Source organism: Corythoichthys intestinalis, chromosome 3 (assembly GCF_030265065.1).
Source record: "Corythoichthys intestinalis isolate RoL2023-P3 chromosome 3, ASM3026506v1, whole genome shotgun sequence".
In the NCBI taxonomy this organism is placed as follows: Eukaryota; Metazoa; Chordata; class Actinopteri; order Syngnathiformes; family Syngnathidae; genus Corythoichthys; species Corythoichthys intestinalis.
The window spans coordinates 61,945,720-61,971,940 of record NC_080397.1 but is presented as its reverse complement, the minus strand read 5'-3'; the positions used below and the strand labels follow the sequence as shown (position 1 = coordinate 61,971,940).

Genomic DNA, 26,221 nt, shown 5'->3' with positions numbered 1-26,221 from the left:
GAAAGACAACAAGGTTTAATCACTCGGCTGTTTTTGTTGAGGACAAGAAATCTAGACATATGGAATGAAGGCTATTGACATGCGATCACGTGAATCTTGAAAAGTAAATAAAATCACTGGCAGACGTCCAATCTCTTTGGAGTGGGAGAGGGTGGCAGCGAATAGGATTGGACAAGGGATTGGACGTCTATGGCCGTCCCCAAACCAGGGGCATCACTAGACCTAATATAATACTGGGGCGCAGCGGGGCACTGGTGAACGGAAAAACATTATTTTAGCACTTATCTATCATAAAAAGTCAAAAATTGCGCTTTCAACTACCGTAATTTCCCAGTGCGGCTCATTTGTTGATTTATTTTGGTTAATAGGCAACACTTTTTTTGACAGCAGCGTCATTGCACGTCAATAAGACCATCAGAATTATGACATGACACTATAATGGGCATTAATCAGTGCTTATGACAGATGTCATTAAGTGTCATTCGGCAAATTATGACACTAACTCAATTTATGTGCAGCTTGGCTCTTTTATATCCATTCAAAAGTAAGATATTTTCCCCATATGAAACAAAAATGACATCTTTCATAAGAATTAATTAACGCTCATGGCAGTGTCATGTCATAATTATGATGGTCTTATGACAGTCTTATGACGCCACTGTCAAATAAAGTGTTACTAAATACCATAACTAGCCATGAATGAAACAACTGGAACAGGAACTGAAGAAATAATGGTAACACTTTACAATAACGGTCCCTTAATTAACATTAGTTAATGCATTTTTAGACAAAAACTAATGTTTAAGTAACATTACAATAATTAATATAATTGCTTATCTAACATTTATTAATATATTAATAAACATGGGTTAATGCATTAGCTAATGCATTAACTAATGCATTAGCTAATGCATTAGTTAATGCATAACCAGACAGTAACTAATGGTTTGGTGAAATAAAAAATAAAAAAATACTTCTTGGAGCAATGAAGCTTTGCAGCCAATTTGTTCAAAGCATCATGATGGTTCATTTGGTCTTATGACAGTCTTTTGATTCTGCTGTCAAATAAAGTGTTATCGCTTGATATATTTTGGTGTAATTATCCTATAATACAGTGGCGACAGCTGTGGCCCATAGTCCACTGTGGTTTATCTATGAACAAATGCCGTTTTCGTCTCAAATTTGGTGGGTGTCGTCTTATAGTCAGGTTTGCCTTATAGTCCAAAAAATATGGTGTATTTATTTTGAAGGAATCTGAGTTTTTAGTCAGATTGCCGGAATTACGCCAGCCGAACCGCCAGACCCGCGCTGGCGCAGCTCCAACGACCCAGGCGACGTAATGCCGACAACCCGGCCAAAAGTCACAACTCCACACGTTCACCTTAGTCTTAACCCCTTGTACTGACTCCATTTTGAATGCTGGAAAAAGGCTTCGAAACACAAGTTTACAATTTATTCAGGTCGACAGCTAATCATACAGCACAGAGGGACCCAGGCGAGGATCCAAGGTCACCATATCACAAGTCAACAAAAGGGTTCCCGAGAAAAAATGGCCATGATTAGTTAAACATTCAGTCTTTTGAAAGCTCCTGCGGAGCGGGCTGTGGGCAGAAAAAGGGTGTGCTTGGGCGTTGTTTAGGATTATTGTCTGTTTGTGGATTGGGCAGAAGGATTCGGTAGTCACTGTTGTCAGGGCAGTGAGGGTTGTGGATTTTTCCACCTGAGCATCAAAGGGGCTCTTGGAGTCTTATCAGTCGTGTTATCAGTTGGATATCAGGCGTTCTCCAGTGTTCCTTGTGTTGGGACAGGAAGTACCGCCATTTGTTCTGGACTGTCAGGGAGAACTGAGTGCAGACGTGGGCTTGCTCAGTCAGTTGCATGACGCACGCGTTGGGCTTCAGTGATAAGAAGGCGTCATGTATCTCTAATCCCCTACGTCAAATATATTCTGCTTGTTTTCCTTAAACTATGATATACTGTAAGTGCTATTTATTTTATATTGGGTGTGCTAGAGTAATACAAACAGTTAATACGAGAAAAGATACTATTCCCTGATTGATTATATTAAATGTATTTGAGTAATACAGAGTATTGTATTAGGTCTAGTGATGCCCCTGCCGAACCTTGACTTGTATGTACCTTAAAGGAGATAATAGCTTTTCTAGTAGGCAACGTCTAACTATTTGCATTACTCTAACCCACTTAATATAATCAATCAGGGAATAGTATCATTTCTCATTTTTACGGTTTGACTGTTTGTATTACTCTAACACACCCAATATAAAATAAATAGCACTTATACCATCGTTTAAGGAAAACAAGAAGAATATAGGGCATAAGAGATAAACAACGCCTTCAAGATTGACGCTGACAAGCCCACGTCTGCACCACCAATTCTCGCAACCAGTTCTCCCGGACAGTCCACAACAAATGGCGGGACGGTCTGTTCTAACACAAGGAACACAGGAGAATGACCGATATCCAACTAATAACACGAGTGACAAGACTCCAAGAGCCCCTTTGACGCTGAGGTGGCCAAATCTACAACCCCCGTTGCCCGGACAACAGTAACTCCCAAATCCTCCTGTCCAATCCACAAACAGACAATAATCCCAAACACACCCTTCATCCTGCCCCCACGAGAACCTTCAAAAGACTGAATGTTTAACTAATCGTTGTCATTTTTCTCGGAAACCTTTTGTTGATGTATGATAGGGTGACCTTGCCTCCCCGCCTGAGTGTTTCTGTTTCGCCTTGCCGTTTTGATCTCTGTTGACCTGTATAAATTGTCAACTTGTTTTCAGTGAGCCTTCTTTAAACTAGGGGTGAACGATATCCATTTTTTGAAACCGATATCGATAACTTCCTGATATCGATAAGCGATAATAAATATATATATTATTAAATGTATAACCTGAGTTTTTGAACACCTGGAGGTTTAATTAAAAAAAAAAGTGGTGGATTCAACATAGATTTGCCTTTGATCTCATCAGATTTTTCATGATGACATGAAGAAAACCTAGCGTTTCACTTCTGCACTGCCCGACAGCCAGCTAAGAATGAATGCACTGCCATAAACCACAAGGCTTGGTCTTTTCTTGTTTTTATGGGAAGACACTCGTCTTAATATTGTGAAAGTACAACAGAAAAATACACATATTCAATACTCAATATACAACAAACTGCACAATCCACTTATATACAAAACTATTATATGTATAGCATAGCACACTAGCTTGAGCCACTAAAGCATTGGCTGGCTTCTATAACACAACTTATGAAGTTCTGTACATATGACCCTTCATCACAGAAGTAAACATATTTTGCACATCCATATGTAATAGTAAACATAAAATACTTACATATATTTCCGAGGCGGAAACGTAACAGAAAGCATTCACGACTGTCAATGCTACCGCTAGACACTGCATGTGTAAGTGATTGAATCAAACTACTTTAACAAAAAATAGGTGCATTGAATTATTCTGAACAGCAGGTGGGAGCAATACCCCGCAAATGGTCAACTGATTTTCCATACTATTGTGTAAACTGCAAAACCAGAACAGTACATATTATCGGTCCTATTATAAATGTTATTGGATTTATCGGGATGACGTCATAATTCCTATTATCGGACCGATAATTATCGGACCAATAATTATCGTGCACCAGTACTTTAAACTAGGGTTGTTCCGATCATGTTTTTTTGCTCCCGATCCGATCCCGATCGTTTTAGTTTGAGTATCTGCCGATCCCGATATTTCCCGATCCGATTGCTTTTTTTTGTGCTCCCGATTCAATTCCAATCATTCCCGATAATTTTTCCCGATCATATACATTTTGGCAATGCATTAAGGAAAAAAATGAATAAACTCGGACGAATATATACATTCAACATACAGTACATAAGTACTGTATTTGTTTATTATGACAATAAATCCTCAAGATGGCATTTACATTATTAACATTCTTTCTGTGAGAGGGATCCACTATAGAAAGACTTGTGACTTTGTATATTGTGACCAAATATTGCCATCTAGTGTATTTGTTGAGCTTTCAGTAAATGATACTGAAGGCCATACCCAAATGCATGATGGGAAGTGGAACCATGAATGTGGGTAGTGCTACCAATTGATATATCTTCTCTGCATTGGGAAATAACATAAGGTATTACGAAAAAGATCAATTGCTACCTTGCTTCCCCACATTGCTTCCCATGATATTTCTAATCAAAGGGAGAGGGATTGTAAGGCTTTAGCCAATTAAAATAAGGCTCCAAAGGCTGCCAAAATTCACTCTACTCATTTTACGCTGCCTTTTAGCTCTCTGTAGGGGTAAAACGGCGCCATTACAGATGGAGCGCGACAATGCATGAGTGGGTCGTGCAGCGCATGCATTAATTGCGTTAAATATTTTAACGTGATACATTTTTAAAAAAAAATTGTTATTGTGATAACTGTTATTGGGATAAATTTGATAACCCTACCTTAAGCCTAAAGACTCTGGATAAGTGTAACATATTATGTCTAACGTTAAATACAATTAGAAAACGATTTAATTAAAAAAAAAATATATATATATATTAAAAAAAGGCATGGCCGATATTTTTTTGCCGATTCCGATACTTTGAAAATGACGTGATCGGACCCAATCGATTGGGATGCCGATCGATCGGGACATCTCTACTTTAAACCTTTTAAAATGGAGTCAGTACAAAGGGTTAAGACTAAGAACACGCGTAGTTTGCTCTTCTGGCCGGATTGCCGGGATCCAGCCGGCCCGGCTTGTTGGATCTGCACCAGCGCGGGTCCGGCGGTTTGGCTGGCGCTATTCCGGCGGTCTGGCTAGAAGGGCAAATTCCTTCAACCGTTACACCCCTACTCTAGTTTTTATGTTGTTTTGAGTTGAATGTTCATTGATTTTATTTAACAATACAATACATACAATCCAATTATTTCAACTCTTCAGATGGAGCCATTGTCCACATTTACCGACACAAGCGAATTAGATCAGTCAAGCGGAGGGTGCCGAACGTCCGCGGCTTCTCGAGAAGTGTCGCGTACGTCGAGGTCTAAATCTGTCACTCTACCAAACTCTAATTCCCCTCACTTGCACTCGCCGCCTGACTCGAACCTTAAAAAAAAAGGCCTTCGCAGTGCAAACAGACAGTAAAACACAGCGGGCTTCTTCTCCCTTGACTTCACTTCAATTATTCCTTTAACCTCACATGTATTCGGCATGCTAATTTGACGGCAGCCATTTTCCAGATGGAATCCGTGTAATAATTACGCTCACTCGTGGGCGCTCTATATCTGTCCTCCCGATCCATAGCATGACGCCACGGGAGACATATAATGCAAGCGATCAGTGTTTAAGAAGTGGGAATAAAAAAAAGGGAAATACAGTTATGCGGAGATGTTGTTAAGAGGGACATGAAAAATCTACCCGGTCAGCATTTACAGCCTTTCTGGGCCACTTAGGAGTGAATGCGAATATTCCGTATTAAACTTAAAATGACATTCAGTTATAAGGCGGGCGCAAGGGAACAACAAGGCGAGAATAACAACATTAATTATGTTTAATGGCAGCCCAGGCGCGGCGCTGCCTTTGAAAGCATCGATCATCTGATTGTCAAAACTGTCACGTAGCGGTTTGGAGAGATAGTCGCCTACGATCAACGGGAAATATGTTCATTACATGCACCAAAAGAGACCATCTGACATACAAAAATTCAGTGAATGCTAATGGCTTTAAAAGCTGTTCACTGCAAATGTAAGACACATATTTTTCATGTTATAAATATGCATGTGTGTCTTTTTGTTTTTTGGCACGCATAACAACATACACAAGGGCGAGTATCCCGGGGGACGCGTGGGACATGTCCCCCTCGTCAATCAAGCTGCCCCCCCCAATAATTTGGGATTCAATAAGTATTTTTAGGGCTGTAGACCAGGCCATTTGGGGGCCCTAAGCAAAATAATGCCAAGGGACCCATATTTTTCGTCACAGTGTACTGTGAAACCCATACATGCAATCCAACCCATACGTCCATATTTTGTATATTAATCAGATTTTACGTTTCTCTGCTCCAGAGGGATACATTCTCTTTGACATATTGGTGCATCTATTTTCCAAGCAAGTTTGAGCACCAATCATTGCAAAGCAGGTTCAACGTCACTCCTCAGGTTGCCAGATTGTAATGACAAGGAAATGGATGTTTGCACCAATAAACGGCAATGCGCGACACATTATTCACGATGCTTTATTAACAACCTATAAAATGAGGTTGCCAGATTGGGGGCTCTTAGTGGTCAGGGGCCCTAAGCAGCTGCATAGTTTGCGTATAGGCTGGGCCGGCCTTGCTGTAGACTTCAGTTCTCATTTACCGTATTGGCCCGAGTATAAGACGGTGTTTTTTGCATTGAAATAAGACTGAAAAAGTGGGAGCCGTCTTATATTCGGGGTCTAGACATTATACCCATTCACGACGCTAGATGGCGCCAAATCTCATTGAAGCGAATGGTAAAAATTAGCATTACAGTCAGCCCTCGCTACTTCGCGCCCTCAGTCCATCGCGTATCTTTTTCAATAAAAAAAAAAAAAAAAATACAGAAGAGCTGTCCTGAGCCAATCTAGTCTCACTCTCGCATCTTCCCTCCCTCTCTCTCCCTGCTCTTTGTTGGTCAGGCAGTGACGCCGATCGATCGGGTCACATCATTTTCAAAGTATCGGAATCGGCAAAAAAATATCGGCCATGCCTTTTTATAATATATATTTTTTTTAATTAAATCGTTTTCTAATTGTATTTAACGTTACAGACATAATATGTTACACTCATCCATAGTCTTTAGTTTAGGCTTAAGGTAGGGTTATCAAATTTATCCCCATAGCGGCGGTAATTGATTTTTTTGAAAAGGTATCACGTTAAAATATTTAACGCAATTAATGCATGCGCTGCACGACCCACTCACGCATTGTCGTGCTCAATTTGCAATGGCGCCGTGTTACCTATATAGAGAGTTAAAAGGCAGCGTAAAATGAGTAGAGTGAATTTTGGGAGCCTTTGGAGCCTTGTTTTAATAGGCTAAAACCTTACAATCCCTCTCCCTACGATTAGAAATATCATGGGAAGCAATGTGGGGAAGCAAGGTAGCAATGAATCTTTTTCTTAACACCTTATGTTATTTCCCAACGCAGAGAAGAAATATCAATTGGTAGCACTACGCATAGTCATGGTTCCACTTCCCATCATGCATTTGGGTTGAATGGCTGCAGTATCATTTACTAAAAGCTCAACAAATACACTAGATGGCAATATTTAGTCACAATATACAAAGACACAAGTCTTTCTATCCGTGGATCCTCTCACAGAAAGAATGTTAATAATGTAAATGCCATCTTGAGGATTTATTGTCATAATAAACAAATACAGTACTTATGTACTGTATGTTGAATGTATATATTAGTCCGAGTTTTATTCATTTTTTTCTTAATGCATTGCCAAAATGTATATGATCGGGAAAAATTATCGGGAATGATTGGAATTGAATCGGGAGCAAAAAAAGCAATCGGATTGGGAAATATCGGGATCGGCAGATACTCAAACTAAAACGATCGGGATCGGATCGGGAGCAAAAAAACATGATCGGAACAACCCTACACTGGAGTTGCTTATTAAAGTTAACGATTATTGACAGATGTTTATGTTTGCTCTTGCCAGAGTCACAAACTTCAAAAGCGCCGCATGCATCAATCATTGTTTATTTTTTAAACAGTTGCTGTGGCAACTCATTGTGTGTAACTCATCAACTTGAGCGGATTCAAGTAGACTCACTCAATGCAGCATTTTGTAAAGCCAAGTATTTTTCTACGACTTTAATCTTGTTTAAAAATTATTTAGTACGACAATAACATGTTTAAAACTTATCATAATTATTATACTTGAAGTGCTTAAAAAACATTAAAATATATATATTAGGGCTGTCAAACGATTACAATTTTTAATCGAGTTAATCACAGCTTAAAAATTAATTAATCGTAATTAATTGCAATTCAAACCATCTCTAAAGTATGCCATATTTTTCTATAAATTATTGTTGGAATGGAAAGATAAGACACAAGACGGATATATACGTATATACAACATACTGTACATAAGTACTGTATTTGTTTATTGTAACAATAAATCCACAAATGGCATTATTAACATTCTTTCTGTTACAGTGATCCACGGATAGAAAGACTTTAAGTTCTTAAAAGATAAATGTTCTAGTTACAAGTTATAGTAATTTTATATTAAAACTAGGGCTGTCAAATGATTAAAATTTTTAATCAAGTTAATTACAGTTTAAAAATTAATTAATCGTAATTAATCGCAATTAATCGCAATTCAAACCATCTCTAAAATATGCCATATTTTTCTGTAAATTATTGTTGGAATGGAAAGATGAGCCAAAGGATGGATATATACATTCAACATATGGTACATAAGTACTGTATTTGTTTATTATAACAATAATATATCTGTGTTAATTGCGTCAAATATTTTAACGTGATTAATTTAAAAAATTAATTACCGCTCGTTAACGTGACAATTTTGACAGCCCTAATTAAAACCCCTCTTCATGTTTTCGTTTTAATAGAATTAGTAAAATTTTCAATCAAAAGTATAGTTAATATAATAAGAATAAAAATAACAATAATAAGACTAGAGTGACCAAAGTCTGAGTAAGTTTTACGTGTATTATGCATAGCTATTTTGATATGGGATGCCAGTTCATTTTGCATTGTTGTTTAACTGTGAGAATAGGGCCTCATTACTATAGACTGAAGTGCTTTTCTTTTTGTGAACATTGTTTTGTTTTTTTGAGAGAGATAGGAATATTATTTTTGTTGTGCTTTCACTAAACGATACTTATGTTTGTTGTGAAGGAGAAGCTTATGCCAATAAATGGCGCGGTCCAAAGAACGCCTGTGTTCACTCGCCTTTATAAAATATATATCTCTGTACATATCTTACCCAAAATACAATAAGAGAGACATAATTGCCACTAAAAGAAAGAAAACTTACCGAAATATGTGTGTCGCACATAGCGCAATGCAACAGCATAAACGTCTCACAACGACTAATTCTCCCACTAATAGAAGGAATAACATTAATATGGAATGGCGCTGCCCCCAAGCGGCCGGTGGCATTCTCTTCACTCTTAATGTCCATAAACGGCCTCATTGTAATCTGTTTGAGGCAATGTGCGAGCGGGGCATTCAGTGCATGCGTTAATTGTGTTAAATATTTTAACGTGATTAATTAAAAAAACTAATTAACGCCCGTTCGCACGATAATTTTGACAGCCCTAATATATACAGTATTGGCCCGAATATAAGACGGTGTTTTTTGCATTGAAATAAGACTGAAAAAGAGTGGGTCGTCTTATAATCGCGTTCTAGACATTATACCCATTCACGACGCTAGATGGCGCCATATATCATTGAAGTGATGTTCTGTCATGACAGATCTCCGCTACTCTCAAGTTTTACCAGTTTGCATTATTTTATTGCAATGTTTTTCCTTAATCAGATTTGTTTCAAGACTACAGTTACAGTTAGACCTCACTTTGATGGTTAATGCAGTTATTGCAATTTTGTTGTTTTATCACAATACGTTGGTTTATTTACATTTGAAAAACCAGAAGCCATTCATTTAAGAATGTGGTTGCACTTTAGTTTGCATATTTAAATGTTCAGATATTAAGATTTGAATGAGGCAAAATAACACGCTTTTTCTTTCAAATATATTGTTATAATCGTTTGTTTCTGATGTACTGTAATTATTTTCTGTATAAAAATTAATTTGGTGTTCAAAAAGTCTTTTTTCAAATTTGAGTCTTGAGAAAGAGGGGGTTGGCTTATAATCAGGGCCGTCTTACATTCGGGCCAATACGGTATTAGGCTCCCCGCCATTCCTGCACTTCTTTTAACTCACAGCTTACACTGCTGGCCAAAAGTATTGGCACCCCTGCAATTTTGTCGGACAGATATTGCTCAATTTTTCCCAGAAAATGACTTCAATTACAAATGCTTTGTTAGTTTTATCTTCATTTATATTGCTTGCAATGAAAAAACGCAAAAGAGACTAGAAGGGGGAAAGAAATTATTATTTTACACAAAAATGGGCCGGACAAAAGTATAGGCCCCCTTTGAAAAAATGTGATGCTTGTCTAATTTGTGTAATTAACTCATTTGCTCCCCAAAACATATAAATACTAGGGCTGTCAAAATTATCGCGTTAACGGGCGGTAATTAATTTTTTCAATTAATCATTAATCAAAATATTTGACGCAATTAACGCACAGAGTAATGTCTGCTTGTTACTTGTTTTTTGGTGTTTGGCGCCCTCTGCTGGCGCTTGGGTCCGACTGATTTTATGGGTTTTCAGCACAATGAGTGAGCATGGTGTAATTATTGACATCAACAATGGCGAGCTACTAGTTTATTTTTTGATTGAATATTTTACAAATTTTAATCAAACGAAAACATTAAGAGGGGTTTTGATATAAAATTTCTATAACTTGTACTAACATTTATCTTTTAAGAACTACAAGTCTTTCTATCCATGGATCGCTTTAAGAGAATGTTAATAATGTTAATGCCATCTTGTTGATTTATTGTTATAATAAACAAATACTGTGCTTATGTACCGTATGTTGAATGTATATATCCGTCTTGTGTCTTATCTTTCCATTCCAACAATAATATACGGAAATATATGGCATATTTTATAGAGGGTTTGAATTGCGATTAATTACGATTAATTCATTTTTAAGCTGTAATTAACTCGATAAAAAATTTTCATCGTTTGACAGCCCTAATAAATACATTCTATTTTTAATTGTTTCAGTGTCCCAATGACGTATTTATATGTTGTTTACGTTTTTTTTTTCACAAGCGACATCTCTGGGTTCTGATTCAACTTAGCTCCAAAGCACAATGCTGAAAATCCATTTTAAAGCATAACATTGGCCACTGGAGGGCAGTAGCGCATTTGGTAAGACCCGCAACCTGATTCAACGGAACGAACGGCAGGGCCTCACGGCCGGGGTGCCGGCGGAAGACGACCGAATGGACGTTCAGGATGCAGGCGGCGGACGACAGAGCAGAACAACCGGGAGGACGCCCGTGATGCCAGGCGCCGGACAACCGAGTAAAACGACCGGGAACACCAGTGCAGCGGACGATACCGTTGAACCTGTGCTGCTCGCTGAGCAGAGACAGGCGGCGATGAGGGAAAAGTTTACCCCACGTGTCGCGGCCACAATAGCGTCATCTCTCAGTTAGTTTTGTGTAAATAAATTGTTACTTTGCTATCAAAAGCTCTATTTGTCTTGTTGTTTGTTATTTTGTAAAATGAAAACATTACTCAGATGTTTGGGATGTAACTAAAGCAAAAAATAGCCGTGTTAAAGTCAAAGTTATGTTTGGAAAATTGCTCGAACTAAGCTTTTTTCTAATACTGATTTCGAAAGAATGGTCTGCTGTCTGCAGTTCGCTAGTGTCAGGGAGGGCGTGGGCAGGCAGGTTGTGTGGACCCAAAAGCAGTGAAACAAAACTGCAAGGCAGGTGGCAGAGAACTCAAAAAGGCTTTAATGATAACTAACAAAAGGCACAAAGTACAAAACAAAGGCTGTGGTGATCAAAAATAAAAAAAACTCTTAACAAACAAAAGTCAGGTTAACTAATAAACTTACTTTCGAAGCAGGACGAGGAACATGAGGAACTGGGGGAAAATGCTGACATGAACGTGGCGATTGACCTTGACAATACCTAGACGCTGACATTGACAATGACGCAACAAGGAGTGACAAGAAACTGGGTCATTATATACACACACGCAGACAAGGGGTAACGAGACGAGGAACAGCTGGGTAACACAGGTGGATGCAGATTGCAGGATACACTGGGAGAACACACACAGGTGAGAGCAATGGGCAATCACAGGGACAAGTCACACTAGGAGAAAACAAACACAAAACCTAACAGCTAGAGAGCATTTAGATGATCCAGAGGAGGACTGGGAGAATGTGTTATGGTCAGATGAAACCAAAATAGAACTTTTTGGTAGAAACACACGTTTTCGTGTTTGGAAGAGAAAGAATACTGAATTGCATCCGAATAACACCATACCCACTGTGAAGCATGGGGGTGGAAACATCATACTTTGGCGATGTTTTTCTGCAAAGGGACCAGGACGACTGATCTGTGTAAAGGAAAGAATGAATGGGGCCACGTATTGAGAGATTTTGAGCGAAAATATCCTTCCGTCAGCAAGGGCATTGAAGATGAGACGTGGCTGGGTCTTTCAGCATGACAATGATCCCAAACACACAGCCAGGGCAACAAAGTAAGAAGCATTTCAAGGTCCTGGAGTGGCCTAACCAGTCTCCAGATCTCAACCCCATAGAAAATCTGTGGAGGGAGTTGAAAGTCCGTGTTTCCCAACGACAGCCCCAAAACATCACTGCTCTAGAGGAGAACTGCATGGAGGAATGGGCCAAAATACCAGCAACAGTGTGTGAAAAGCTTGTGAAGAGTTACAGAAAAAGTTATTGCCGACAAAGGGTACATAACAAAGTATTGAGATGAACTTTTGTTATTGACCAAATACTTCTTTTCCACCATGATTTGCAAATAAATTCTTTAAAAATCAAACAATGCGATTTTCTGGTTTTTTTTTTTTCCACATTCTGTCTCTCATGGTTGAGGTTTACCCATGTTGACAATTACAGGCCTCTCTAATTTTTCAAGTAGGAGGACTTGCACAATTAGTGGTTGACTAAATACTTATTTGCCCCACTGTATTTAGACGTTTTTGGGAGCAAATGAGTTAATAGTGTAGATGAGGCTTTAGATTAAGTCAAGTAAAATGTTTGTTTTTTTCCCTCTGTGCATGTTAGACGGTCCGCACCGTCCGACGACGTCGCTGCTACCCTCCCACCTGGAAGCGCTGGGTGTTCTTCCTGTTCCCGGGCACGGCCATCGCCACGTCCGCCTTGGCGCTTTACGCCTTCGTGGAGACGGAGGAGAACTACTTCTACATCCACAGCATCTGGCACATTCTGATCGCCGGCAGCGTGGGCTTCCTGCTGCCGCCCCGCGCCAAGCCCGACGCCAAGGTGACGCCGCTCAAGCGCAGGCGAGGTTGCGGCTATCAGCTGTGCGTCAACGAGCACGAGGAACTCGGCCTGGTGGACCCGGTCATCATCTCCATAAACAGCATCTGCACCAGCTGATAAACTCTTCTTCTACCTTATTGACACTTCATTGCCTTCTTTGACTGGGGACGGGAAATAAGCCACAGAACTCCGATGTAAATACTTTTATGCAGACATTCTTTGATTTACTCATCTTCTCGTCGCCCCTGCCGAAGCCACGTATTGCCATTTTTATTCACGACTCAAGTTACCGCAAGGCACTTTACGCATTGAGGACACTGGGGGAAAAAAAGTTACATTTATGGTAAAATACTGGCAGCTCAGACTGCTGGAATATTAGCGGTAAAAGAACGGGAAAGCTAAAGATTGTTGCAGATTTGTTGAAATATGGTAAAAAAAAAAGTTTATTATTATTTATACTGTGATTCATATGTAATCAGTCACTATGGCGGTAGTTTGAATGCCTGTGGCCACCAATGGCTGCCAATGCTAGGCAATGAGTTCATTTTGGGGCATTTCAAGTCATTTCCTGGTCAGTTTCTGTTGTTTTTGTGTAATTGATGGGTCACTTCCTGTTGATTTTGGGTTACTGAAAAGGAAGAATGTCCCCAAATGAAAAGGAAGCAACTCAACATCAACATTTCAGAGGTTTGTTTTGTTGTAAGAATTATAAAAGAATTGAGGACTAGTAAATTCGTCTGCATGAGCTCATTGGAGTGTGAAAATTGAGAGTGTTTTATATTGGCAGCTTTAGTGTATATATACATATATATATATATATATATATATATATATATATATATATATATATATATATATATATATATATATATTAGGGCTGTCAAACGATAAAATTTTTTAATCGAGTTAATTACAGCTTAAAAATTAATCGTACTTAATCACAATCGCAATTCAAACCATCTATAAAATATGCCATATTTTTCTGTAAATTATATATATACTGTAAAATAAATTGTTGGAATGGAAAGATAAGACACAAGATGGATATATACATTCAACATACGGTACATAAGGACTGTAGTGGGCATTTCACTCTACTGTCATTTAAATCTGTCTATGCTGTCCTCACTCCGAAGCGTCTACTTTTTCCAAAGCTAGACAGCTAGTGAACGACGCCTTAATAATTAGACTTCTTCCTTTTTCATCTGATTTATTCATAAAATGGCCTCAAACCATTGTCCTCTTTAGACCGTCGTAAAACTACAAAATAAAAGTACACAAGCATTGCATTAGCAACAACATTAGCTTAGCACGCTATACAGGTTCACTAAACAAACAAAAAGCGTCTCATACAAAAAATATAACATTTCGCTTACTAACATAATATGTACATTCTTTACAACAACCATACTTACGGACAAATCTTGTCCAAGGGCTGTTAGACAGCACAAAAAACCTTGCTGTAAAACATACCAAAAGGCAGAATACTGTCTGAGCGGGACATGTGCGTTAATTGCGTCAAATATTTTAACGTGATTAATATAAAAAGTTAATTACCGCACGTTAACGCGATAATTTTGACAGCCCTAATATATATATATATATATACATATATATAAATATATATAATAGGGGTGTCAAACGATTAAAATTTTTAATCGAGTTAATTACAGCTTAAAAATTAATTAATCGCAATTCAAACCATCTATAAAATATGCCCTATTTTTCTGTAAATTATTGTTGGAATGAAAGATAAGACAAGTACTGTATTTGTTTATTATAACAATAAATCAACAAGATGGCATTATCATTATTAACATTCTGTTAAAGCGATCCATGGATAGAAAGACTTGTAGTTCTTAAAAGATAAATTTTAGTACAAGTTATAGAATTTTTATATTAAAACCCCTCTTCATGTTTTTGTTTTAATAAAATTTGTAAAATTTTCAATCAAAAAATTAACAAGTAGCCCGCCATTGTTGTCATGGGTGCTGAAGCCTATAAAATCAGTCGCACCCAAGCGCCAGCAGAGGGCGCCAAAACTCCGAAAAACACAAGTACACATTTTACTGTGCTGTCTTTTTAATCTGTTTGAACGGGGCATATGTGCGTTAATTGTGTCAAATATTTTAACGTGATTAATTTAAAAAATTAATTACCGCCCATGAACGCGATAATTTTGACAGCCGTAATATATTAGGTCCTTCAAAAAAAAATTCCATATTGTGATCAAGTTCATTATTTTCTGTAATGTACTGATAAACATTAGACTTTCATATATTTTAGATTCATTACACACAACTGAAGTAGTTCAAGCCTTTTATTGTTTAAATATTGAGGATTTTGGCAAAAAAGTCAAAAAAAACCAAAAATCCATATCTCAAAAAATTAGCATATCATGAAATGGTACTCTAAACCTAATCATCCGAATCAAGAAATTAACTCAAAACCCCTGTAAAAGATTCCTGAGGCTTTTAAAAACTCCCAGCCGGGTTCAAAACCGCAATCATGGGCAAGACTGCCGACCTGACTGCTGTCCAGAAGGCCATCGTTGACACCCTCAAGCAAGAGGCTAAGACACAGAAAGAAATATCTGAGCGAATAGGCTGTTCCCAGAGTGCTGTATCAAGGCACCTTAGTGGGAAGGAAAAAGTGTGGCAGGAAACGCTGCACAACCAGAAGAGGTTACCGCACCCTGAGAAAGATTGTGGAGAAGGGCCGATTCCACACCTTGGGGGACCTGCAGAAGGATAGTCAGGAGGCTGCAGCTGAAAAATAGCCCCTCCCCCAGAGGGGAAAGGGGAAACCTGGTGACTAGTGATGAAGAGACTAGTCAACTAGATATTAGAATTAGAAAAGAGAAAGTAAAGACAAGTGGGAGGTAGAGTGAGAAACGGGATAGGACTCAGTGGCTGTACTTCCCCTAGCATTATAGCTTCTAACTGTGAGTCTAGACCGATTTCAACTAGCCTGACCACAAGCTTTGTCAAATAGGAATGTTTTTAGTCTAATCTTAAATGTCCAGACTGTGTCGGCTTCTTTAATACTAGCTGAAAGCTGATTCCATAAGACAGGAGCTTGGTAGCTAAAGGCTCTAGCTCCTACTGTACTTTTAAAGACATAAATTTAACCTATTTCTACTTCTTAACATTTCTAAACTTTTCTCTATTTAAATTGTCTCCTCTTAGTCTAAACCAAAAAAAAAAAAAAAAAAAAGGAAACATCAAACAACCTGTTAACTCAAGGAGGTGGTGAAACCAACATATGGCATGCACATTACAATAAAGCACTCATTTTTTTCTTTTACCCAAAAAAAAATCCTTCTGTAAAAGTCAGTGTTTAATTGGTCTTGCTTGATAGATGAATTGGCAACAAAGCAATTTAGCACGTTAAGCTAATGTTAGCGCAAACTTTATGCTAATGTTAGCGGCCGAGTCAAATAAAGTACAAAAAATTTGCTCGTACTGAGGTAAATTAGCTTATCATTAACAGTAACAAATGTATCAGTGTGTTACTCAAAACTCACGTTTTCTTTTCCGTTGATAAGCTCCTGTTCAGGGTTTGTCTTTGCTCGCCTTTTAGGAAGTTCTGTCTGTCTGCGTCACCGTTCAATTGTGTTCTACAACCTATCGTGCTACCTAATAGAACATACGAGGGCGAGACTTCCTGCCATTGGAGCAATTTATAGGCTAGTTTTTCTTTTTTTTCTCAATGCTTTTGAAAAATACTCGAATGTGAAATTAAATGTTAGCAAGATCTATGAAAAAATGAAATACACAATTTTCATGCACTTTTGTTACAAATGGGTTACAAACAGGAAGTAACCTGTAAATGCCCTAAAATGAACAGGAAGTGACCTGTAAATGCCCACAAAAAGACTTGGTTTTGAATGCTCTGATTTAAGTGCCATTGACGGTGCCTGACATACAATCCGGTTGTCAAAACGAATTGGATGTCTAGCGCCGTCAGTGGCATCCAGTGAGCTAACGTAGACACTACTCTAACTGATTTTTTTTTTCAAACAATTTTTTAAAATGATGTATTGATTATTGGAGGGAGCATATCAATAAGCTTTAGGGCTATGATGTATTCGATATATCACCTTTTCGATATACAGTCCCTGACAAAAGTCTTGTCGCTTATCCATTTTGTAGAAACAATTGCTAATAACCTGACTTTTAATTATTCAATTGATTTTAGAAATGGCTCATATGAAAGCTAAGACCCTCCCAAATGATGTTGAATGTACAAAAATATATTTGTTTCTCTGAAATAAGATTTATCGTTTAATGAAGACATAAAGGTCAAATTTTGGAAAGACAAAGAGTTTGGTCGCCTACAGAAAGTGGTGTGAAAATTGAACAAAAAATTTACTTCAAATACAAAAATATGTTACTTAACAATTAGGGCTGTCAAACGATTAACATTTTTAATCGAGTTAATTACAGCTTAAAAATTAATTAATCGTAATTAATCGCAATTCAAAACATCTATAAAATATACCATATTTTTCAGTAAATTATTGTTGGACTGAAAAGATAAGGCACAAGACGGATATATACATTCAACATACGGTACATAAGTACTGTATTTGTTTATTATAACAATAAATCAACAAGATGGCATTAACATTATTAATCTGTTAAAGCGATCCATGGATAGAAAAACTTGTAGTTCTTAAAAGATAAATGTTAGTACAAGTTAAACAAATTTTATATTAAAACCCTTTTTAATATTTTGGTTTTATTAAAATTTGTGAAAATTTCAATCAAAAAATAAACTGGTAGCTCGCCGTTGTTGATGTCATTACACCAAGCTCATTCCCCAAACCCATAAAATCATTTGGACCCAAGCGCCAGCAGAGGGCGCAAAATAACAAGTAACAAGCGGACATTACACTTCTGTCATTTTAATCTGAACAGGGCATGTGCGTTAATTGCGTCAAATATTTTAACATGATTAATTTAAAAGATTAATTACCGCTCGTTAACGTGATAATTTTGACAGCCCTAATAACAATCAACAATTTGTTGATGAAGTCATAAGGAACATCAAAGAAAGCAGTCTTGCATGTCTCCCAGGGTTCATCAACATTCTTGGGTTTCGTCTTCCATGCTTCCTCTTTCATCTTGTTCATGTCTGGTGACTGGGCTGGCCAGTCCTGGAGGATCTTGATCTTCATTGCCTTGAGGAACATTGAGGTAGAGATTGAAGTATGCCATGGAGCACCATCCTGCTGCAGAATTTGTCCCTTTTTATGGTTAGAAATGCAAGAGGCTGATATTTCAGACTATTTATGTTGCCTTCCACCCTGCAGATCTCTCAGGGTGCAGACAATTAAAAAACTGTGTGGCATTTGCCAAGGCCCACAGCCTGTCAAAAGGATGGACGCTGGAAAAGTGGCAAAAGGTGGATTTTTCAGATGAATCATCCATTGAATTACACCACAGTCGCCGCAAATATTGCAGGAGACCTACTGGAGCCCGCATGGATCTGACTCAGAAAACAGTGATAGTTTGGTGGTGGCAAAATCATGGTTTGGGGTTACATCCAGTATGGGGGTGTGCGAGAGATCTGCAGGGTGGAAGGCAACATAAATAGTCTGAAATATCAACAAATCTTAGCTGCCTCTTACATTCCTAACCATAAAAAGGGACGAATTCTGCAGCAGGATGGTGCTCCATCGCATACTTCAATCTCTACCTCAAAGTTCCTCGAGGCAAAGAAGATCAAGATCCTCCAGGACTGGCCAGCCCAGTCACCAGACATGAACAAGATGAAAGAGGAAGCATGGAAGACGAAACCCAAGAATGTTGATGAACTCTGGGAGGCATGCAAGACTGCTTTCTTTGATGTTCCTGATGACTTCATCAATAAATTGTATGAATCCTCGCCAAACCGCATGGATGCAGTCCTTCAAGTCTATGGAAGTCATACAAAATATTAAATTTGGATCTCACAGCACCACTACTTCATTCGCTTATGTTATGTAACATAGGTTTGTATTTGACGTACATTTTTTGTTCAATTTTCACACTACTTTCTGTCGGCGACAAAACTTTTGTCTTGCCAAAATTTGACCTTTATGTCTTCATTAAATGATGAATCTTTTTTCAGTGAAACAAATATGTTTTTGTACATTCAACATCATTTGGGAGGGTCTTAGCTTTCATATGAGCCATTTCTGAAACCAATTGAATTAATAAAAGTCAGGTTATTAGCAATTGTTTCTGGATGGATAAGCGACAAGACTTTTGTCAGTGAATGTATTGTCACACCCCTAATTGTAACCTAATTAAGCTATCCCAGCCAGGGTGAACACCAACCACGCCCTAACAAGGACGAGCGCTGTTAAAAAAAACGAAAAACGGATAGCTTAGCGGGGGGTTGACATGGTCATCTTTCACAATTTTGTATGTTACCATGGAGACAAGCGCAAGGAATACTACTGTGTGTATTGTGTAAGTCGTTCTTATGAAATATGAGTGTGTGCTTTACTAGTACATGCGCTTGTTTGTGAATATGCATTCAAAGTCAAGGCTGCTATCTGACGGTGACTGTACAACTGCTTGTGGTGGTTATTTATCGGAAGCGGCTGGTGACGTTTCACTTACAGGGTTTTACAAGTGTGGGTTACTTCACATTGCAATTGATAAAGATTGGTACGATAAGGCTTTAAGAATTAGTGAAGTAAGTTTACATTGGTATGAAAACGTTTGGGCATCCATCAAGATTTTACTTTCTAAATAAGTGTTTGTCCGGGCCAGCAATTTCAGTTAAATATACAGCATAAAATAGAAAAACACAGAAATAATTAAACAGGTGAAAAAGTTAAAAGGAGTTTTGGAAATAATGCAATTATTTTTTTTAAACAAACTCTTTCCGTAAGTATATTATGTAACGATCTTGTTAGTTGCTAAACCATACAACTCATTATTTATTTATCTATCAGAAGTTATTAACAGGACACCGCTTGTTTTTTTCTTAATTAAATAAACACCATTGGTCTGTCACCACATTAGATTTAAATTAATTGCAGTAAGAGAATTAAATTGCGACCCAAATTTTTTTTTTAATCAAGTCGTAGAGTTATTTATCACAACACTATGGAGGCCCCTGGGTGCCAGGGTACCCCCCCCCCCCAAAAAAAAAAAAAAAAAAAAAAAAAAAAATCATAGCTAATCTGTACCCAAACATAAATAAACTGTCGGTACAGTTTGGTCATTTGTACCCACAGATTACTAATCCCGTGCCTACAGATTATGTTACTACGCACAGTTTCATCTTCCATACTGGGTACAGATGACTAAAATGTGGGTACAGATTAGCAATCTGTGGGTACAGATGACTAAACTGTAGGTACGTATAACTAAACTTGTGGGTACACATGACTAACTGTGGGTACAGATGACTAAATTGTGGGTACAGATTACTAAACTGCGGGTACGTACAGTATTGTTAAACTGGAGGTATAGATTAGAAATCTGTGGGTACAAATGACTAAACAGTGGGTACAGATTAGCAATCTGTGGGTACAGATGACTAAACTGTAGGTACGTATAACTAAATTTGTGGGTACACATGACTAACTGTGGGTACAGATGACTAAATTGTGGGTACAGATGACTAAACTGCGGGTACTTACAGTATTGTTAAACTGGGGGTATAGATTAGAAATCTGTGGGTACAAATGACTAAACTGTGGGTACAGTGTAGTAATATGTGCGTACAGATTAAACCTAATTGTAGGTATACCAAACTGTAGGTACAGATTAATATTCTGTGGGTACAGTTTAGCAATCTGTGCGTACAATTTAGTAATATGTGTGTGCATATTACTCAACTGTAGGACAGATTAGTATTCCGTGGGTACAGTTTAGTATTCTGTGGGTACAGTTTAGCAATCTGTGGGTACAGTTTAGTAATAGGTGGGTACAGATTCTAAACTGTGGAAACATATTACTAAACTGTGGGTACCAACGATTAAATTGTGAATACAGATTATCCATGACTTTTCCCCCCCTACCCGGGTACATCACGGTGCATCTGTCACCAACACAAATTTGTTTCATACCAAAAAAAAAAAAATCTATTCTCGAAAAAAAAAGTTACTTTTTAAAGCTGCTGCACCCACACTTTAAAAACTCCTGCAATTAATAATCTGTGAGTACAGATGACTAAACAGTGGGTCCATATTACTAAACTGCGGGTACATATTACTAAACTGCGGGTACAGATTACTAAACTGCGGATACAGATGACTAAACTGTGGGTACAGTTTAGTAATGTAAACTGTACCAACAGTGTAATAATATGTGGGTACAGATTACTAAATTGTGGGAACAGATTACCAGACTGTACCCGTAGTTTAGTAACCCGTGGGTACAGATTACTAAACCTTGGGTATAAACTGTTGGTACAGATGAGTAAAATGTGGTACAGTTTAGTATTCTGTGGGTTCAGTTTAGCAATCTGTGGGTACAGTTCAGTAATATATGGGTATAGATTTTAAACTGTGGAAACATATTACTAAACTGTGGGTACCAACGATTAAATTGTGAATACAGATTATCCATGACTTTTCCCCCCCTACCCGGGTACATCACAGTGCATCTGTCACCAACACAAATTTGTTTCATACCAAAATATATATATATTTTCGAAAAAAAAAGAGTTACTTTTTAAAGCTGCTGCACCCACACTTTAAAAACCCCTGCAATTGAGTGAAGAGCCATTTTATTATTTCTCAAGGGCACTTTTTTTCTGTGATTATTTTTTGAATGACACTGTATCTTTGCACTGAGACACAACGTCATGTACATTTTTATAACCTACAGCGGGTATCACAAAGGAAGAAAAAAAATTGTTGTCGTGGAATGTTACTCTTGTCTTTTTCAATGGCAATGTTTTCCTTTGCGACGAATGTGCTGATTGCTCTCGAGGGGAACGAATCCAAAGTGCGTCTGCCTTGTCGGGGGACAGCGAGAGAGAGAAGCGGATCATGGCAGACCTCAAATCAACATCGCTCCTCCTTCGCTCTCTCCCGACAGGACCTGCGTGACACCACATTCATAAACAATAAATGTTTTCTTTCTTTGCCTTTCGCTCTCCCCGCTGCTTTCCGAGGCTTTTAAAGGCGGCCGAGCCGTCCGAGACATCGGATTGCAATCCCGGGCCCTAATGGAAGCCGGAGCGAGCGAGATGAGACGCCGCTGTCAACGGCATCCTCGCAGGAATAAAGCAGGAGATGAATAATTCTCCTGCAGAGCACCACAACAAGCGTCGCCGCTCTCTGCTCACATGCACGCACACACACAAAAAAAGCAAGACTATTTGCCTTTTTCTTTATTAAAAGTGCAACTTTTTTCAATCGGAAATGATGAGAGAGTTACCTTTCAGCAAGTCGGTTTACTCTTGGGAGAATGATAAAAATATTTACGAGCATCCCTGCAATTATTTGTGGATGTGAATATACTGCCTGTGCTTTTTAATGAGAAGGATGCGTCTAAAAAAAAGATGCCTGAATGTAAAAACATTTTTGAAAGTAGTTTTTTACATTGACGGGGGGTATCAAACAGTGTTGTTTTTGGCAGGTATTTTAATTTTCGTTTTAGTCTTTTGGACGATGATATGCATTTTGTTATTGCCTCATAATGTAGGTAGAATGAAGATTGTTGCTCTTGAGTTTGGAATGACTTCACATGTCACGTTGTTTTCATCGGAGGTCAAAAAAAAAAAAAAAAAAAAAAGACACCATAGCCTAGCGACTTCGTCAGGACACGGACAATGAAAGAGGCAGGAGAGATACCACAAACGGTTGCATTTGCTCACTGGAAATGCAGCGACTGACACAACTTTGCGCTGGCTCAAAAACATTTTCGATCGCTAAAAATACCACTTGCCAGAACGAGGCCTACGCCGACCCCTGTGACCTTTGACCTTATTACCACCAAATGTAATCACCTTGTCCGTTTGATATTAGAAATTTATCCCTGAAGGTTGATTATACTCCCTTTATTTGTTCTTGAGTTATTTCAAAATTCCATTTCAGACTTCTGTGACCTTTGACCTCATGACCCCAAATTTTTATCACATCTTTCTTTTCATAGTACAAAGGTATCCTGCAAGTTTGACCATAATCCCTTTATTTGTCCTTGGGATATTTCAAATTTCAATTTCCGACTTCTGTGACCTTTGACCTCGTGACCCCAAATTCTAATCACCTCTTCCTTTTCATTGTACAAACGTATCCTGCAAGTTTGTCAATATATCCCTTCATTTTCTTTTGAGTGATTGTGAAATTCCTTTTCTGACTTCTGTGACCTTTGACCTCATTATCACCAAATTCCTTCACCTTGTCTTTTAGATATGAGCAATACATCGCCGAAGTTTTGTTTATAATCCCTTTGTTCGTACTTGATTAATTGTGAAATTCCTTTCTTGATTTATTTGACCTTTGAACACATTACCACCACATTTAATGACTTATCTGTTTGTTATGGCACATATATCCCCGAAGGTTGATTATAATCCCTTTATTCGCTGTTGAGTGGTTGTGAAATTCCTTTTCTGAACCTCTTTGAGCTTTGACCTTTGCTCTTATGACCCCACTTTTTTATATCACTTTTTTCATTTCATATTACAAACGTACCCTGCAAGTTTGATCATAATTCATTTTTTCTTCTTGAGTGATTGTCAAATTCCTTTTCTGACTTCTGTGACCTTTGACCTCATTTTTACCCATTTTAATCACCTTATCCATTTGATATGAGACATATATCCCCGAACGTTGATTACAATCCCTTCATTCGCTCTTGAGTGATTGTGAAATTCCTTTTCTCAACCTCTTTGACCTTTAACCTCATGACCCCAATATTTAATTACATTTTCCAGTTCATATTACAAACATATTCTGCAAGTTTGATAATAATTCCCTTAATTTATTCTTGAGTGACTTTGAAATTCCTTTTCTGACTTCTGTGACCTTTGACCTCATTTCCACCCATTTAATCCCCTTATCCATTTGATATGAGACATATATCCCCAAACATTGATTACAATCCCTTTATTCGCTCTTGAGTGATTGTGAAATTTCTTTTCTGAACCTATTTGACCTCATGATCCCAAAATTCAATCACTTTTCCCAGTTCATATTAGAAACACATCCTAAACTTTTGATAATAATCCCATTATTTGTTCTTGAGTGATTGTGAAATTCTTTTTCTGACTTTTATAACCATTGACCTCATTACCACCCATTTTAATCACCTTATCCATTGGATATTGCACATAAAGTATATCCCCGAAGGTTGATTACAATCCCTTTATTTGCACTTGAGTGATTGTGAAATTCCTCTTCTGAACCTTTTTGACCTTTGACCTCATGACCCCAAAATATAATCACTTTTTCCAGTTCATTTTACAAACATATACTGCAAGTTTGATAATAATTCCCTTAATTTGTTCTTAAGTGACTTTGAAATTACTTTTCTGACTTCTTTGACCTTTGACCTAACTACCACCAAATTTGATCACTTATCTGCTTGGTATGACACATATATCCCCGAAGGTTGACTTTTATTCGCTCTTGAGTGATTGTGAAATTCCTTTTCTGAACCTCTTTGACCTCATGACCCCAAAATTCAATCACTTTTCCCAGTTCATATTAGAAACACATCCTAAACTTTTGATAAAAATCCCGTTATTTGTGCTTGAGTGATTGTGAAATTCTTTTTCTGACTTTTATGAATATTGACCTCATTACCACCCATTTTAATCACCCTATCCATTTGATATTGCACATATATCCCTGAAGGTTGATTACAATCCCTTTATTTGCTCTTGAGTGATTGTGAAATTCCTCTTCTGAACCTCTTTGACCTTTGACCTCATGACCCCAAAATGTAATCACTTTTTCCAGTTCATTTTACAAACATATACTGCAAGTTTGATAATAATTCCCTTAATTTGTTCTTAAGTGACTTTGAAATTCCTTTTCTGACTTCTGTGACCTTTGACCTAACTACCACCAAATTTGATCACTTATCTGCTTGGTATGACACATACAGTATATCCCCGAAGGTTGACTTTTATTCGCTCTTGAGTGATTGTGAAATTCCTTTTCTGAACCTCTTTGACCTCATGACCCCAAAATTCAATCACTTTTCCCAGTTCATATTAGAAAAACATCCTAAACTTTTGATAAAAATCCCGTTATTTGTGCTTGAGTGATTGTGAAATTCTTTTTCTGACTTTTATGAATATTGACCTCATTACCACCCATTTTAATCACCCTATCCATTTGATATTGCACATATATCCCTGAAGGTTGCTTACAATCCCTTTATTTGCTCTTGAGTGATTGTGAAATTCCTCTTCTGAACCTCTTTGACCTTTGACCTCATGACCCCAAAATGTAATCACTTTTTCCAGTTCATTTTACAAACATATACTGCAAGTTTGATAATAATTCCCTTAATTTGTTCTTAAGTGACTTTGAAATTCCTTTTCTGACTTCTGTGACCTTTGACCTAACTACCACCAAATTTGATCACTTATCTGCTTGCTATGACACATATATCCCCAAAGGTTGATTATAACCCTTTTAGTCCCTCTTGAGGGATTGTCAAATTCCTTTTCTAAACCTATTTGACCTTTGACCTCATGACCCCAAAATTCAATCACTTTTCCCCCTTCATATTAGAAACATATCCTAAAAACTTTTGATAATAATCCCTTTATTTGCTCTCTACTTATTTTGAGCACAAACAACCAGACAGAACCGACTACACAACCTTCCATAGGTTTCAACTAGCCAAGGTAACAACTTGGAAGTGTTCTCTTTTGGCTCCAACCATCTAACAAAGACACCCGAGCACTGCACATCTAACGCAAATGCAAAATGACTCCATCTAAACCAAACCACAGTCGATTCTCAATATTTTTTTCAAACCCCCAGCATGAAAGTTCCCGTAATGAGAAATCCCATCGTCCAAGTGTCAGAATGCCGTCCTTGGCGAGAATGAAAGACCCGCCACTCTAATCTGAGCACG

General features: G+C 37.8%; 1 protein-coding gene and 1 long non-coding RNA gene across 2 annotated transcripts in view; one reads left to right on the top strand and one right to left on the bottom strand.

The window, feature by feature from the left end:
• The window catches only part of tmem8b (transmembrane protein 8B), a 118,454-nt gene extending 104,676 nt beyond the window's left edge, over window positions 1-13,778 (top strand). Inside the window, exon 13 of the mRNA XM_057831844.1 lies at window positions 12,951-13,778. Within this exon, the coding sequence (XP_057687827.1) occupies window positions 12,951-13,286 (336 nt within the window). The 3' untranslated portion in view covers window positions 13,287-13,778. The remainder of the gene's footprint in view (window positions 1-12,950) is intronic.
• LOC130913326 (uncharacterized) overlaps window positions 1-16,970 on the bottom strand; it is a 35,531-nt gene extending 18,561 nt beyond the window's left edge. Inside the window, exon 1 of the long non-coding RNA XR_009062756.1 lies at window positions 16,696-16,970. This is a non-coding gene — a long non-coding RNA (uncharacterized LOC130913326). The remainder of the gene's footprint in view (window positions 1-16,695) is intronic.
• Window positions 16,971-26,221: the final 9,251 nt, after the last annotated feature.